Source organism: Saccopteryx leptura, chromosome 2 (genome assembly GCF_036850995.1).
Source record: "Saccopteryx leptura isolate mSacLep1 chromosome 2, mSacLep1_pri_phased_curated, whole genome shotgun sequence".
Taxonomy (NCBI): Eukaryota; Metazoa; Chordata; class Mammalia; order Chiroptera; family Emballonuridae; genus Saccopteryx; species Saccopteryx leptura.
In genome coordinates, this window is record NC_089504.1 from 270,973,025 (window position 1) to 270,987,662 (window position 14,638).

General features: G+C 53.7%; 2 protein-coding genes across 2 annotated transcripts; one reads left to right on the forward strand and one right to left on the reverse strand.

The window, feature by feature from the left end:
* The first annotated feature begins 683 nt into the window (after positions 1-683).
* Positions 684-5,977, forward strand: LOC136391980 (autotransporter adhesin BpaC-like). The gene is made up of 2 exons (XM_066363932.1): positions 684-758; positions 4,364-5,977. Exons 1-2 carry the CDS (start codon positions 684-686, stop codon positions 5,975-5,977), a joined length of 1,689 nt encoding a protein of 562 aa, XP_066220029.1.
* A 43-nt stretch (positions 5,978-6,020) lies between these two features.
* NENF (neudesin neurotrophic factor) lies at positions 6,021-14,007 on the reverse strand. Its single transcript, XM_066366051.1, has 4 exons — positions 13,779-14,007; positions 8,616-8,676; positions 7,415-7,518; positions 6,021-6,551 (listed from the first exon to the last, which is right to left on the reverse strand). Exons 1-4 carry the CDS (start codon positions 13,953-13,955, stop codon positions 6,375-6,377), a joined length of 519 nt encoding a protein of 172 aa, XP_066222148.1. The 5' UTR covers positions 13,956-14,007; the 3' UTR covers positions 6,021-6,374.
* Between the last annotated feature and the right edge of the window lie 631 nt (positions 14,008-14,638).

Genomic DNA, 14,638 nt, shown 5'->3' on the forward strand with positions numbered 1-14,638 from the left:
AGCAGGCTTCAGAGCAGGCGGTCCCCAGGGAGCCATGAGAGGAGAGGCTGCTCAAGAGGCTGCTCGCAGCCCCTGCCTGGCCCAGACCAGATAGCTGCCTGCGGGCGTGGTTCCCTTTCCTCCCAGCCTCAGGGCTTTCCCACATTTTCCACACTGGTTACCATCTGCTGTGGTGGTTGCCAGGGAAACCACTTACTATTTTTATATGTTCCCCACATGACAAGGCTGTGGAGAGGCTCTGGTGTGGTAGGTCCGGGAGTGATCCTGAAAGCTACACCCAGTGGGCTGGGCTGGGGACCTTGAGTGGAGGGCAGGAGCTGTTGTGATACCACAGGAAGTGGTTCAGACCCACATCCCTGAGTGTGGGTGGCAGGAGACCACCAAGAAGAGGGGTGACTTGAGTCATTCATTCATGTTCTCAGACATAGGAGGTGCTGGGCTTGTGCTAGGTGGGGGAGAGTCGGCTGAGAACAGGGCGAGTGCGCCCCAGCCTGGCGGGAAGATGGACAGATTAGAAGGTAATTGCAGAGCAGTGGCCTCGGCGCTGCCGCAGAGGGTGCTGGGTACCATCTGCCATGGAGGGGTGCTGGAGAGCTTCCTTGATGAGGTGACACCTAAGCCGAGACAAGGTTTTACCAGTGATGTGGGCTAAGAGGAAGGGCATTGCAGGCAGAGGGAACAGCATGGGCGAGGGCGCAGGGGAGATCGTGAGTAAGGCCCCTTCTGGAACTGAAGTCACTGAACTTCTGGAGTGTGGGGTAGGACCCAACCCCAGGGGAAGTGACAGCTGGGCAGGGACCCAAACCATCAAGCGGGGTTGGGCACATTCAGGCACACACGCCATCAGGCTTCTGGCAATAAGATGGCAGTGCAGGCAATGCCTGGGGGGGGGGGGGGCCTTCCCTAGTGTGGTCGGAACTCTGGGAGACTCTCGGGACATCTGGGAAACCAGATGGGCTGTGGGAGGGTGATCCTATCAGGGGGGCTGGGTTACCCCTCACAGATACTGAGTACAGCAACTGAGGAAATAAATTTGTGTCTTAACCTGGGTTCTCCCCAAAAGCAGAGGCCAGGGCAGGGGTTTGAGTGCAGGGATGCATGTTTGGGAAGTGATGCATGGGGTCAGGTGTAGAGGACTGGGAAGAAGAAACTGGGGAGGAGGCTCAGCCAGTTCAGGGGTGTGCTACTGAGCTGGTCGCCGCTGTGTGCAGAGGGGGCTGTGCATGGCCAGACACCCTCGAGAACCTGTAGAGTAAGTGTCAGGACGTGGCATTGGTCTGCGGGCTCCAGCCCGACGGTGGAGCTTGCTCCAGGGATGTTAGCTCCTTGCACTTGTGGGGTGGGGATTCCCAGAGTGGGACAGAGAAGCTCGCTTGGCAAAGGAGCCCAGGAAAGAAAGCTGAATCTGACCCAGAGATCATACCACGTGTGGTGGGCGGACAGGCTATGGAATGGAGCGTAAAAGATGAGTGACACAAGTATTAAATAATTCTCCAGGCAATGGTTACACTTGATGTCCTGAGAGAGGCCTGTAGGACCAACCTCTGCCTGATCGCTCAGTGTCCCCAGGACTTTGGGCAGCCTGGCCTGCCTCTCCAGAAATGCCTGCGGCGTTTCAGGCCTGCGTGAGCAAGGGCACTATACTCTGAAAGCCACCATCCTTCAGAGCACAGCCAGTGGCATTTGGGCTCTGCAGGTGATCTCTGGTGATCACAGGGACCCTGGGGGAGGGCCTGGGGCCGGGCACCCACCACCTCGCAGGCCGGGGCTCTGAGCATAGACTTCCAGCTTTGTGTCAGGAGCTGACAGCGAGCCAGCATCTATGCTTGCTGGAGACCGGAGCCTTGAGAAGCAGACTTTTAAAGGAAGCCAATGCAGAGGGTGAGGGTGCTGTATTTGGACCCTCAGTTTTTCTCCTGGAAGCTAAGGATGTAGTGAGGAGTCCTCCCTGCAGCAGGTGCCTGAGAAGGAGGTGCGCTGTCAGTCTGGGGGTCTCCTATCCAGGATCAGGCTGAGACCTGGGCCAGTTGCCTTTGATGATCCCCGTCTCTAGGACCTGGGGTGCAGGCCAGGCCCCATTGCCCTGCTCTTTGGAGGTGGGTCAGTTCTATCGCTCATGTCTTATTAGGGGTCTTATTTTTTAAATGGAGAATGGGCTCCATGTTGCACGGCCTTGTTTCCTGAATTTAAACCTCTTTTTCTCTGTGACGACAGGGGAAGTCCTGTGCAGTCGCAGGCCCCGGGGGACGAGAGAGAGGAAGGTACCAGTCAGCAGGGAACTTGAAGCAGGAGGCACCCTGCTTCCCCTAAGAGAGACTCAGAGGGTGGGGCCGCACCTCGCAGGAGGAACACAGCCTCGGGGAAGGACTTCACAAAGTACACCAATATCAACAACGCTCCAGCGCCCTGGGCACCTACCCTACACCGGGCACCGAGCCTCCCCTCTGAGAGGCTGACCGGGAACTTGCATGGCGGTTGGTTAAGAGCCCAACTCCCTTCCACTCTCCCCTGTCCTTTCCGTTAGAATCATAGTGCCTTTCTTCCTCTCTCATTGCAAGTGGCGCATGGCCTCCCCACTGTGCCTGGAGCCCTCCCGGAGAGGAGGCCTGCCTCAGCCGCAGGTGCGGTTTGGTCCCCAGGGTTTGCTCAGGACCAAGGGGTTTCCTGGGATGCAAGAATTGCAGTGTAAAACTTGGAAAGTCCAGAGAGGGTGGCCACTCTAGCTGAGTGTCTGTGCTGGGGTTTCGAGGCTCTCCTGTTTGTGAGAGACAGGCTCGTAAATAGGCAATTACAGCAAATGGGGAAATGTGTGCTACATGGGACCCCTGTGGAGGACGGCTTCCTGCAGAGGGGCATCTAGACTGAGTCCCGTAAGGAGCAAATATAAGCCTTGAAAGCAAAGAAAACACATGAGGAGTAGACATGGGAGTAGGGACCTCTGGGCAGCAGGCTGTGGGCTCCAGGGGTCTGTTCCTTTGGGTTCTGCGGACACGCAGTGCTGCACGTCCCTGGGCCAGCCTGTACCCTGCTCCTGAGTGTGCCCGTGCAGTGTGGGGCCTGCCAGGCTGCCCAGGGTTCTGTGTGCTTGGTCCTGGGAAAGGCTGACCCAGACTCTCCAAAGAGAGACTCCATTCAGAGAGCCTTGTGGGGGGTGTCGGAGCGGCCGTCGCAGGACAGGGAACACCGAGCTGCCCAGGAGTGGAGAGCCTGCGGGAAAACTGCTTTGATGGGGGGGGGGGGGGGCGGAGTGGGGAAAACAGTGTCCTGGAACGTTCCCTGGGTCCTGGGTATGAAGACCGTGCCTTCTTTGCAGAGTTGGGGCCCCGAGGAGTGAAACCCTAGCCCACACATCGCTTCATGATGCAGGAAGGGGCTGGCACACAAGTCAGTCATCTCTTGGGTGCTCTGAGGACTTCTAACCATCTGTATTTATTCAGACGTCATTTGTTTTGGGGTAAATTGTCCCAGTGTGGACTATCTCAGCCACGTGAACTGGGATCTAAATTCCAAGCCAAAGAATCCTGCTGGGTAAGTCCCAGGCCATTAGTCCTGGATGGCCATCGAGCTGCCAGCTTCCTGAGTGGGACCCAGGATCCACCGTGGGCCTTGCTAGTCCAGACACACTGAAGAGTGACGCAGCGGTCACACCTGGTCCTCAGAAAGTCCTCTCTGAGGTAACTGGTGGGCAGAAGGTGGCATTTCTCAAAGTATATCTGGGTCCATCCATATCAAAACCTCCTGGGAGCTCATTAATAATGCAGTTCCCATGTTCTAGAAATACCCAGGCCCAGGAATCAGCATTCTGAAAGCCACCCTAAGAGACTCTGCTGCATAATGTACAAACCCTCTCTTGGGGACAGCTGCTATTTATCTTAATAAAAGACAAAGTTTTATGTCACAGAAGTTCACCCTATGGTAAAATCTCCAGAGTGAGTCTATAACACAGGGATTCTCAACCTCAGCACAGTTGACATTTGGACCAGATAACGGTCATGAATAGCTGTCCTGTGCATTATAGGTTTAACAACATCCCTGGACACTAGATACCAGGAGTATTCTGTAGCCGTGACAACCAAAAATGTAAAACTATCCCTAGACATTGTTCAAATGTTCATTAAAGAGGAACCCCCCTCTCAAGGGATTTCCTTATGCAGTCTGACCTGCCCCAGGGTGTCGGTGTCCTTCATATCCCTGTGGTGACCTCCAGGCCAGGCTCTGCCCACACTGACCCCAGCCCTCCTCATCCCTTTCCAGCTACAGATGGGGCTGAAGCCAGTTCACTCCATCACTAGCTCCTGGGTGTGGTAGTAGAAAGCCAGGCTCTTTAATGCCTGCCTTTCCCCCTCTCCACCCCTCCCCCCAGTCCTGCTGCTCTGCCACAGCTCAGGGTGCCCCTGCCACAGCTCAGGGCTCTGCCACAGCTCAGGGTGCCCCTGCCACAGCTCAGGGTGCCCCTGCCACAGCTCAGGGCTCTGCCACAGCTCAGGGTGCCCCTGCCACAGCTCAGGGTGCCCCTGCCACAGCTCAGGGCTCTGCCACAGCTCAGGGTGCCCCTGCCACAGCTCAGGGTGCCCCTGCCACAGCTCAGGGCTCTGCCACAGCTCAGGGTGCCCCTGCCACAGCTCAGGGCTCTGCCACAGCTCAGGGCTCTGCCACAGCTCAGGGTGCCCCTGCCACAGCTCAGGGCTCTGCCACAGCTCAGGGCTCTGCCATAGCTCAGGGCTCTGCCACACAGCTCAGGGCTCTGCCACACAGCTCAGGGCTCTGCCACACAGCTCAGGGCTCTGCCACAGCTCAGGGTGCCCCTGCCACAGCTCAGGGCTCTGCCACAGCTCAGGGTTCTGCCACAGCTCAGGGTGCCCCTGCCACAGCTCAGGGCTCTGCCACAGCTCAGGGCTCTGCCACAGCTCAGGGCTCTGCCACAGCTCAGGGTGCTCCTGCCACAGCTCAGGGCTCTGCCACAGCTCAGGGCCCTGCCACAGCTCAGGGCGCCCCTGCCACAGCTCAGGGTGCCCCTGCCACAGCTCAGGGTTCTGCCACAGCTCAGGGCGCCCCTGCCACAGCTCAGGGCTCTGCCACAGCTCAGGGCTCTGCCACAGCTCAGGGTGCTCCTGCCACAGCTCAGGGCTCTGCCACAGCTCAGGGTGCCCCTGCCACAGCTCAGCGTGCCCCTGCCACAGCTCAGCGTGCCCCTGCCACAGCTCAGGGTGCCCCTGCCACAGCTCAGCGTGCCCCTGCCACAGCTCAGGGTGCCCCTGCCACAGCTCAGGGCTCTGCCACAGCTCAGGGTGCCCCTGCCACAGCTCAGCGTGCCCCTGCCACAGCTCAGGGTGCCCCTGCCACAGCTCAGGGTGCCCCTGCCACAGCTCAGGGCTCTGCCACAGCTCAGGGCTCTGCCACAGCTCAGGGCTCTGCCACAGCTCAGGGTGCCCCTGCCACAGCTCAGGGCTCTGCCACAGCTCAGCGTGCCCCTGCCACAGCTCAGCGTGCCCCTGCCACAGCTCAGGGTGCCCCTGCCACAGCTCAGCGTGCCCCTGCCACAGCTCAGGGTGCCCCTGCCACAGCTCAGGGTGCTCCTGCCACAGCTCAGGGTGCCCCTGCCACAGCTCAGGGTGCCCCTGCCACAGCTCAGGGCTCTGCCACAGCTCAGGGCTCTGCCACAGCTCAGGGTGCCCCTGCCACAGCTCAGGGTGCCCCTGCCACAGCTCAGGGCTCTGCCACAGCTCAGGGCTCTGCCACAGCTCAGGGTGCTCCTGCCACAGCTCAGGGCTCTGCCACAGCTCAGGGCTCTGCCACAGCTCAGGGTGCCCCTGCCACAGCTCAGGGCTCTGCCACAGCTCAGGGCTCTGCCACAGCTCAGGGTGCCCCTGCCACAGCTCAGGGCTCTGCCACAGCTCAGGGTGCCCCTGCCGTCCGGCTCCTCGCACGCAGGGGAGGCAGAAAGCTGGAGAAGGGTAGCAGAGGCTGCCCCTTATAACTGGCGCTGAGGACGCTCCAAGGAGAGGGTACACGTGGAAGAATTCTCCTTTTATGAAAATAAGTTTATTTTTGTGCTTATTCTAAAGCAAACATAGTCACAGTAGGAAATTTGGCAAGTACAGAAAAATATAAGGAAGAAACCTCACTCATTAATTCAGCCACGCAGAGGGTCCCTGTGGACCCTGACAAAGCTGTTCTCACCACCCTGGCTGGAGTGCGGGCAGGATGCCCAGGTGCAGAGAACACCTAACCAGGGACAATGGAAGGCGTTAGGCGTTCCGAGTCAGATCTTCACTCAGACCCAATGACCGGAGACCCAGGCGGCCTCTTCTGCAGATTTCACCCCCACATGTGGCCCTGCCTCACCCTCCCGAGAATCTGCTCCTACAGACAGATCAGAACTCGTCCTTGATGTCAAAATGGGGCTGGTCCTCAGGCTTGAAGTCCAGGTTGGGACTGCCGTCCTCATTGAGGATTCTCCGGGCTGTGTAGCCAACGATGGGATACTTGGCTTTGTACACTTTGGTAAAGACGTCATCTAGGGATCTCAGCTCCTGCGCCGTGAGGCCCGTCTGGAGAAAGACACAAGGAACATGGGGGTCGCGGGGGTGGGGATGAGAGAATTGTGCTTGGCCATCCCCACCCTGCCTTCCCCACACCTGGAGTGCAAGAAAAAGATAGCTCAACAAACCAAGAAAGGGACGTTTGACTTTTAAGAGACAGCCCTGTGGGGTGAGGTGGGGTGGGGAGTCTTTTGTTGTTTGACTGATGGAGGAATTCAGGACTCCTGGGAACACCCAGCCTGGGGTGGGGCGGGCTGCATTGATTAATTCCACTGCTCTCTAGACTCCTCCCATTATAGATTTTTCCCTCCTTAATTTCTTAATTTGTTTCTTCTGTACTGTTGCGATTTAAGAGTTTGCGTCATCTCAGCACAGTTGGGGGGTATGCCAGCCCTTCTGTTGGGATTACACAGACACCGAAGTGGTTTCAGTTAATGCTGTTTTCTCCTCACAGAATTGTGAGCATAGGGGGCCTCAGCTTGCCAACTTCGTTCATCTCCTGAGCTACCTCGTGGCCCAGGCAGTGGGTCCCAGAGACTAACGACAGATGTGTAAGAGGCAGAGTGGCAGGTGCAGACTGTAAGAGGGATGGGCCGCCAAAGCAGGCTGGAGGCAAACTGGGAAGCTCACTGAATTTGATCACAAGTTCACAAGAGTTTGGACTTGACCCTGGGGAGCCACGGAAGGTTTCTGACTGGCAGTGGCACAGTAGGTTATCTATTTCAAGAAAACAGCTGGCTGCCACACCCAGTGGGCTGGAATGTCAACAGGCTAGTTGGGCAGCTCCGCTATTGCCTAGAGGTTAAAAAAAAAAGGCCATGACCTAGGGGATAGGACATTCTATTCTGAAAGAGGCTCATGATCTGGCTCACAGTGTCATGGGTGAGGTCTGCAGGATCCAGGGACATCTTGGCTACCCCTCTGGTGGAATCCTTCCCGGTCAAGGCATTGTAGGGGGCTCCTCGTCCATAAAACTCTGCAGTGGGGAGGAAGGAACGGGCTGTGAGTGTGGATGTGCACTGCGCAGTGTGGGCCCAGGAGAGCCAACCTAATCCTGAGAAAGGCCCCACCCCCGAGGAGAGGGAAGGTGGCGAAGGAGTGACATCCAATGAGCCACCAGCCATCAGTTTGGATTCCACTGATTCAGAATATAAAATAAGTCACATGTGCTGGGCTGAGAGGTGATTTGTTTTCTTTTCTTTTTTTTTCTTTTTTTTTTTTTTGTGGTGACAGGGACAGAGAGAGGGACAGATAGGGACAGACAGGAAGGGAGAGAGATGAGAAGCATCAATTCTTCGTTGTGGCTCCTTAGTTGTTCATTGATTGATTTCTCGTATGTGCCCTGACCAGGGGGCTACAGAAGAGCGAGTAACCCCTTGCTCAAGCCAGCGACCTTGGGTCCAAGCTGGTGAGTTTCGCTCAAACCAGATGACTCTGCACTCAAGCTGGAGACCTCGGGGTCTCGAACCTGGGTCCTCCACATCCCAGTCCAACGCTCTATCCACTGTGCCACCGCTTGGTCAGGCAAGAGGTGATTTTTTTTTTTAATGATTTTTTTTAAAAAAAGTAACTTCTTAAAAATTCTTAAAATCCAAACAAGAAAAATGTTTAACCTTCTGAAATGTTGGTAGAAGCTAAGTTTAATTCCATTCAACATCTTTTGTTTGGTATCAGGCAGACAAGAACCATTACATTACAGAACTAGCATATCATTTGAGGTTACCAGTTCGGAAACCATGAAATAGCATCAAAATGTTCTGTAATGTTCTATGATCCCAACTCTTAGTAACTCTTTTCTTCTCAGTGCTTCAACAAGGGTAAAGCATCAAATCTGAATGTGATTCGATAGGAAATGGGAGCCATGGAAGGCTTTTGAGCAGGATTAGGAACAAACTGGGGAGCCACCTAATGACCCAATTAGGAACAAACTGCTGAAGTCCAACACTGAGAAGGATCGTTCACTCCATCTGGGGGGAGAGGACTCGCCCAGAGTTCCCTTCCTTTCCTCACCCCTCCAGTGTGCACTCTGCCCAGCTCCCCAGAAATAAGGACCCATACTGCCAAGCCACTTACCCTTCCCAGAAGTGACATCAAACACCACTCCCTTCACGGCCATGTAGATGGGTTGATCTTCCTGGAAAGCAGGAGAGACACTGTGAGGAGGAGACAAGGAGCCCGGCTCTCCCAGCCCAAGTCAGTGAAGTCTCTCCCCACGTGGGCTCTGTGGAGTAGGTAAAGCCCCATGCAGCCTTCCGTAAGCCAGCCTCAGCGAGCTCGCCGTGCTTGCACGGTCATACCCACTCACAAAACCTTGGGAAAGTTAGAAATAGCATGACAAACAGAAGGCTATGCTGTTCTTTTTTTAAAAAATCAGAAACTGAAGCAACTCTTATGTAGACAGAAATTCAAAAGAATATTAAGTGATTAATTAAATCATCCCAAACTTTCTTTAATCTTCATCAATGTACATATGTGGGTGGGAGTAATCAATGTAAATGATATATTTTATATTTTGCTTCTTATAGGAAACAACTTTGTATAAATGTTTCAATGTATTGAAATAATCAGAATGGCTGGCACTGAAACAGCTGCATTTTATATTAATGATACTGTGTATCTGTTTGTTTAGCTATTCTTCTGTTTTAGGTATTTGGGTTGTTTCCAATTTTTTAGAACTATAAACAGCAGCATTGTTGTATCTTTCTACAAGTTACTTTATAATTTGGTGAGTTATTGCCTTGAGACTTATTTTCAATATGTGGAATTCCTGGGCTAAAGTATATGAACAACATTAGCACCTTTTATATTTTACCAGTTTGTCCTTCAAAAACCAATTCACGCTAGAAAAATACAAGTAATGCTGTTTCCCTACAGTTCTAGTGAGTTTTATACTTTATCTCTTGCTATATTCTTGGGTGTACAATGTTACATTAATTTACTCACAAAAGGAAAAGAACACAAGAGCAGATGGCATGGATTTTCTAACTCCCAGGAAGTCGGACTCAGGCTGGGGTGACTGGCAGTTTTGAGACACCCAGGACTTGATCCTTCCTTTTTCTGAGCCCTGTCCAGGTACAGGGACACCAGCCAGGTGGCTCAGGCCAGGGTGAGGGTGGAAACTACAGCTGGGTATAAAATAATTTGAGAATCTTCAAGAATATGCTGCTTGGCCTTCTTTGGGGTAGACCTTAGGGTTCTTGCTTTCATGGAGCTTAAGGTCAAGTGTTTTCATGACCACATTTAATAGATGGGAAAACTGCAGCTGAGAGAATTTGAGCAGATAGGCCGTATAACTTCTCAGGCCTCAGTCTGTCTGTTAAAATGGGGTAACACCTACTGACCTTGCAGATGCTGAAGGAAAGTGTGTACATAAGCATGGCAGCCACAACACAGAAGCCCAGCACATGGGTGGTGGTTACTATTCCCTGATTAGATCCTACAAATAGTCCACAGAACTTCTGTTGACTTGGTTCTATCTCTTCTGATTTTAAATGGCACGACCAAACCAGCTGGCAGACTGCATTTTTCCTTGGGGTGACTTACTGCCTTTCCTTCAGAGATCACTGGCTCCTCGACTTCAATTGCTTATCAAGTGGGGTTACGTATCTGCCCAGCATGACAGAACCAGTGAGGGGGACAGCAGGTTCTGGAACCTGGAGCCTCGGAACCCAAGCCTCAGTCTGCTCTCTGGCCTGCCTCAGCAGGGGACACACAGCACAAGGACAGAGCACTTGTCTGTGACCAGGAGAGGGTGAGTGTGTCCTGGAAAATTCATACAAAAGAGCCAGGACCACGAGGAAAGACACAGGGAGTGGGTCAGAGAACCGCCTGCATACAAGAGCAGGTTGTTCTCGCTCCTCTGAGCTTACCTCACCTCTGGCCTTCCTTTCTGCCTCTGGCCAAGCAGGGCCACGTGTGTGACTGTGACAAGGGGATACAAGAGCAGCGGGCAGAGAAACGAGGGCTTCTTCCACAGGTGGGGGAGAGAGGCCTGGAGCCTGGGCACAGGCAGAAAGGCGTGGAAAACTGCGCCCCCTCAGACCCTGAGCCAGGGACCAGGGACAGAGCAGAAGTTCCTCATTGCCAACTATTCTCCTTGGAAAAGAGAGAAACTGCTGTGGATGTTTTCTTCCACAAAAGTCTCTGGACCCTCCAAGGGTCGAAGGCCAGCTCTCTACCTGGGTGCTTGAGCTCTGACCACAAACCACACAACAGAAAGTGGACAGCACAGGTGGGGCTGTCTCTCACCCAAAAAGGTTATAGTAGAAATAAGACATTCATTTGCTAGATGTTTCAGAAAGACCTGACATACAGGTCCACAATCCCACAGCAGAAACTCTTGTGGGCCAGCTATATTTAAGAATTCAGAATTTGTCAGATTTTAGAAAGGTATTATGAAGCACATACCATGACACCCTCAGAGGGTCCAAGGCAGCAGCCTGTAATCAGCTATATTAAGATTTCCACAGTAAAGCATGAACATGCGTATCCACGCCTAGTAGGATACATGGAGGCTATAAATAGACTTGTACCAGCTCCAACAAGGTCCCATCACCAAGGGAGTTCAGATCAGGTGGGTGTTGTTGTCAAATGACTTATTTTAAAACCATCTGGTTTTTAGAGCTTGTTCAATTTCTGAATTGCCTGAGAGCACTGTGGACCTGTTATACTGACTCTTTTTTGTGTCTTTAACAATAAGCAAATGTAAATAATAGCAATTAAGATTTATTTAGGCTAACTGTGCTAAGACTACCCAAGGTCTATGCTAAGCACTTTGTACATTACTATGTCATTTAATTCTCACCCCAACACTATATAGGATACGAACTCTTATTAAAGCCATTATGATGGTCAGTTTTATGTGTCAATTTGGATTTGGCTACAATATTCAGTTACTCAACCGCAGAGTGAAGGTGTTTTGTAGATGTGATTAACACCAACAACTGTATGGCTTTACGTAGAGGAGATTATCCTGGATAATCTGGGTGGACGTGTTCACATCAGATGAAAAGCTTCAAGAAGAGAGCTGAGGTTTTCCTAAGGAAGAAGAAACCCCACCAGTGAGTCGGCATCAGCTCCTGCTCCCGGCTTCGGGCCTGCCCTTCCTACAGCCTGCCCAACAGATCTCAGACCTGCCCAGCCAGCACCACGAGCACATAAACCAAGTTCAACTGCCCTCCTCCTCCCTCACTCTCTTCCTCTCTCTGCCTACAGACATCCAATGGGCCCCATACCCAAAATATCCTTTCTTCACCCTGTTTCCATCTCAACTCCTCTCTTCTCTCAGTTGAGCATCAGTCAATGACATCAGCTTCAAAAACTAAGATCTTTTCTCAGTCCCCATTCTGCAGCCCCTGGTACTGCTGCTGCTCGCGCCCTCCACATTGAACTCTCTACCGGTTCTGGTCTGGGGTCCCGAAGATGACCTGCATGTTTGTTTGGAGATTCACTAGAAGGACTCAGAACTCAGCATAAGGATTTATTACAGTTATGTAACGATGCACAGCCTATCATAAGGGAAAAGGACACAGGCTGTCTAGAGCAGTGATTTTCAACCTTTTCTGTCTCACAGCACACATAAACTAATTACTAAAATTCTGCGGCACACCAAAAAATGTCTTTTTTTGATGATCTGAGAAAAACAATAATTTTGATTCATTCACACCAGATGGCTATTGTGCAGTCTATTGTCATTTTTTTTTTTAATTTGACAATCGAAGGGAAAGAGGTCGGTGCCCCTAAGTAGTCAGGTATTGCATGTTTTAAAAAGTCTTGCGGCACACCGGTTGAAAATCGCTGCTCTAGAGGAATCTGTACAGACTTCCTCTGCTCTCTCCTTCCCATAAGGGTCACACAGAGCACTCTTCCCCCAACAACAAAATACAGCAACACATGTGTCGTGTTTCTGCCCAGGGAAGCCCATGAGAGACTCGAGCCCAAGGTTTTCACTGTGCCCTGGACATGCGGGCCCTCTCTTCCTAGCAGTGTTCAACATAAACACAGTTTCTACAGTGCCCAGACTGAGCCACCCTTATCTGTTAGGGAACTGTGGAACACCCTGGGAAGCCAGACACCAGCCAAGAGCCGCTCTAGCTGGCAAGCCCTTCTAAGGAGCAGGAGAGTTAATTCTTTTGTGCATCAATTCCCTGACCCTAAACCATCTGATTCCTTGCTGCACCAAAGATAGTGTCCCTTAATATCTTGTCCCGTCCCTGTCTCCCTCCCTCTGAGTTCTCACTGACTCAAACTTCTTCGAACCCAGCCTCTATAATGATGCCGAACTAGGATCACTGTGGAAGGGCCAGCTTTCAAAGTGCCCTTTTAAAACTAGTCTGCCTAAGGCTACATGACTTAGGTGTCAAGGAGCACAGGGTCCCTTCCTCCTTCTGCCACTAACTAGTGGCATGCAGAGTTTCCTCATGTGTAAAAGCAGGAGGTTGGTTCTTATCAACCGAAATGCTATGGTACCATGATCTCCTCACCAAACTGCCCCGCCTCCCCTGCCCATGGCCCTTCTCCTGTGCAACATGTAGTTCCTATTCCTACACTTTGAAAGCATCACCCTGGGCCCCTCAACTCAAATGGGCAGGCGATTGTGAGGTGTTTCCTGCCAGGCTACTGACCCATGTGGGTGTGTTGGGGGGGCCTCTGTCTCTCACCTCCGATCTCCCCGCCTGTCCTCCCCCAGCTCCCGCTCAGTCCTAACGGCACAGGCAGGAAAAGCAGGTTTGAGGAGTCTCTGCAGAGGAGACCTGGGATATATAGGGGCGGAAAAACGAAGTGCAGAGAAAGCCAGGATCACCCGAGCGAGAAACCATTTCCCGCTTGACCCAGGGGCAGGCTTTGCGTTCCTCCCTCCCTCCCTGCCACTCCCCCCTGGGCGGAGGCAGAGTGTCCGTCCCCAGCTGATACTAACACGAAACAAAAAAATTCCGAGCTTCCTTACAGACCACCAGTCAAAATGCGTCCTAAGGAGGCAGCTCGAGGGAAGAAAGAGCTGGACGGGGTCCTCGGGCTGCGGGAAGGGGATGCAGGGCGCCCCGATTGCTGAGGACGCCCCCTTATCCTAGGGACCTGGAGAGAGTTGAGACGGCAGGCCCAGCTCCGAGCCCGGGCTCCCGGAGGGGGCGCCCGCCGCGCCCCAGGCCTCCCACGGCGTCGGCGGCCTCTGGGTCCCGGGCGCCTCCCCTCGAGACGGAGGTTTCCCGGGTCCCTCGGCCCGCGCGTCCCGCGTACCTCCTCCCCGCCGTAGTGGGCCAGCTCCTCCTCCGTGAAGAGCCGCACCGGGGGCCCCCGTTCGGCGGGGCGCGGCGTCTGCTCGGCACGGACTGCGGGCAGCGCGGGGGACAGCGCCAGGACCAGGGCCAGCGCGGCCAGCGGCCGCAGCCGCCGCCCAGGCGCGGGGCCCGCCATGCTGAGCGCGCTGCGCAGGACCCGGGACGGCTGGGGAGGCGGGGCCCGCGCGCACCCGCCGCCTCCCGGAGCCCCGCGCGCGCCCGCCGCCGCCTGGAGTCCCGCCCCGCGCGCGCCCGCCGCCGCCTGGAGCCCCGCCCCGCGCGCGCCCGCGGCCGGGAGCTTTAGTCCTCCTGGAGCGCGCGCTGGAAACTTGGACAAGGATCGTAACCCCGCGCTCCCGACTCTAAACTGCGAGCGGGAAGTTGAACGGAAGAGGGACGTAGGTTACAGTAGCTCCTCGGTTAGGTACATAGGTGGCACGTTGGAAGGTATGGAGGGGTGGGCAAGAGTAGGTTTACAGTGTGAGCCCGCAAAACACAGAGTTTATTCTTGTTGCTCACCCTCACTAGGACCTCAATTTTATTAATCCACTTGAACTTTTCCTTCTTCCCGGTTGTGTTTAAATTTCTGCAAAGGGTAGGGCATGGCACAGATATGCACTGAAATAATAACTAACGTTGTGCAAGGCTTCCTTCGTTAATTTACTTATTAGGACATACTTTCTAAAGTCCCAGGGACACATCCCTGAATAGCATTGATCCATGCCTGCATGGAGCTTACATTCTGGACAAGATAGACAAGAAGTAAGATAAGTAAGTAGTATGTTAGATGGCGAGGAGGGGAAATTAAGCAGAGCAAAG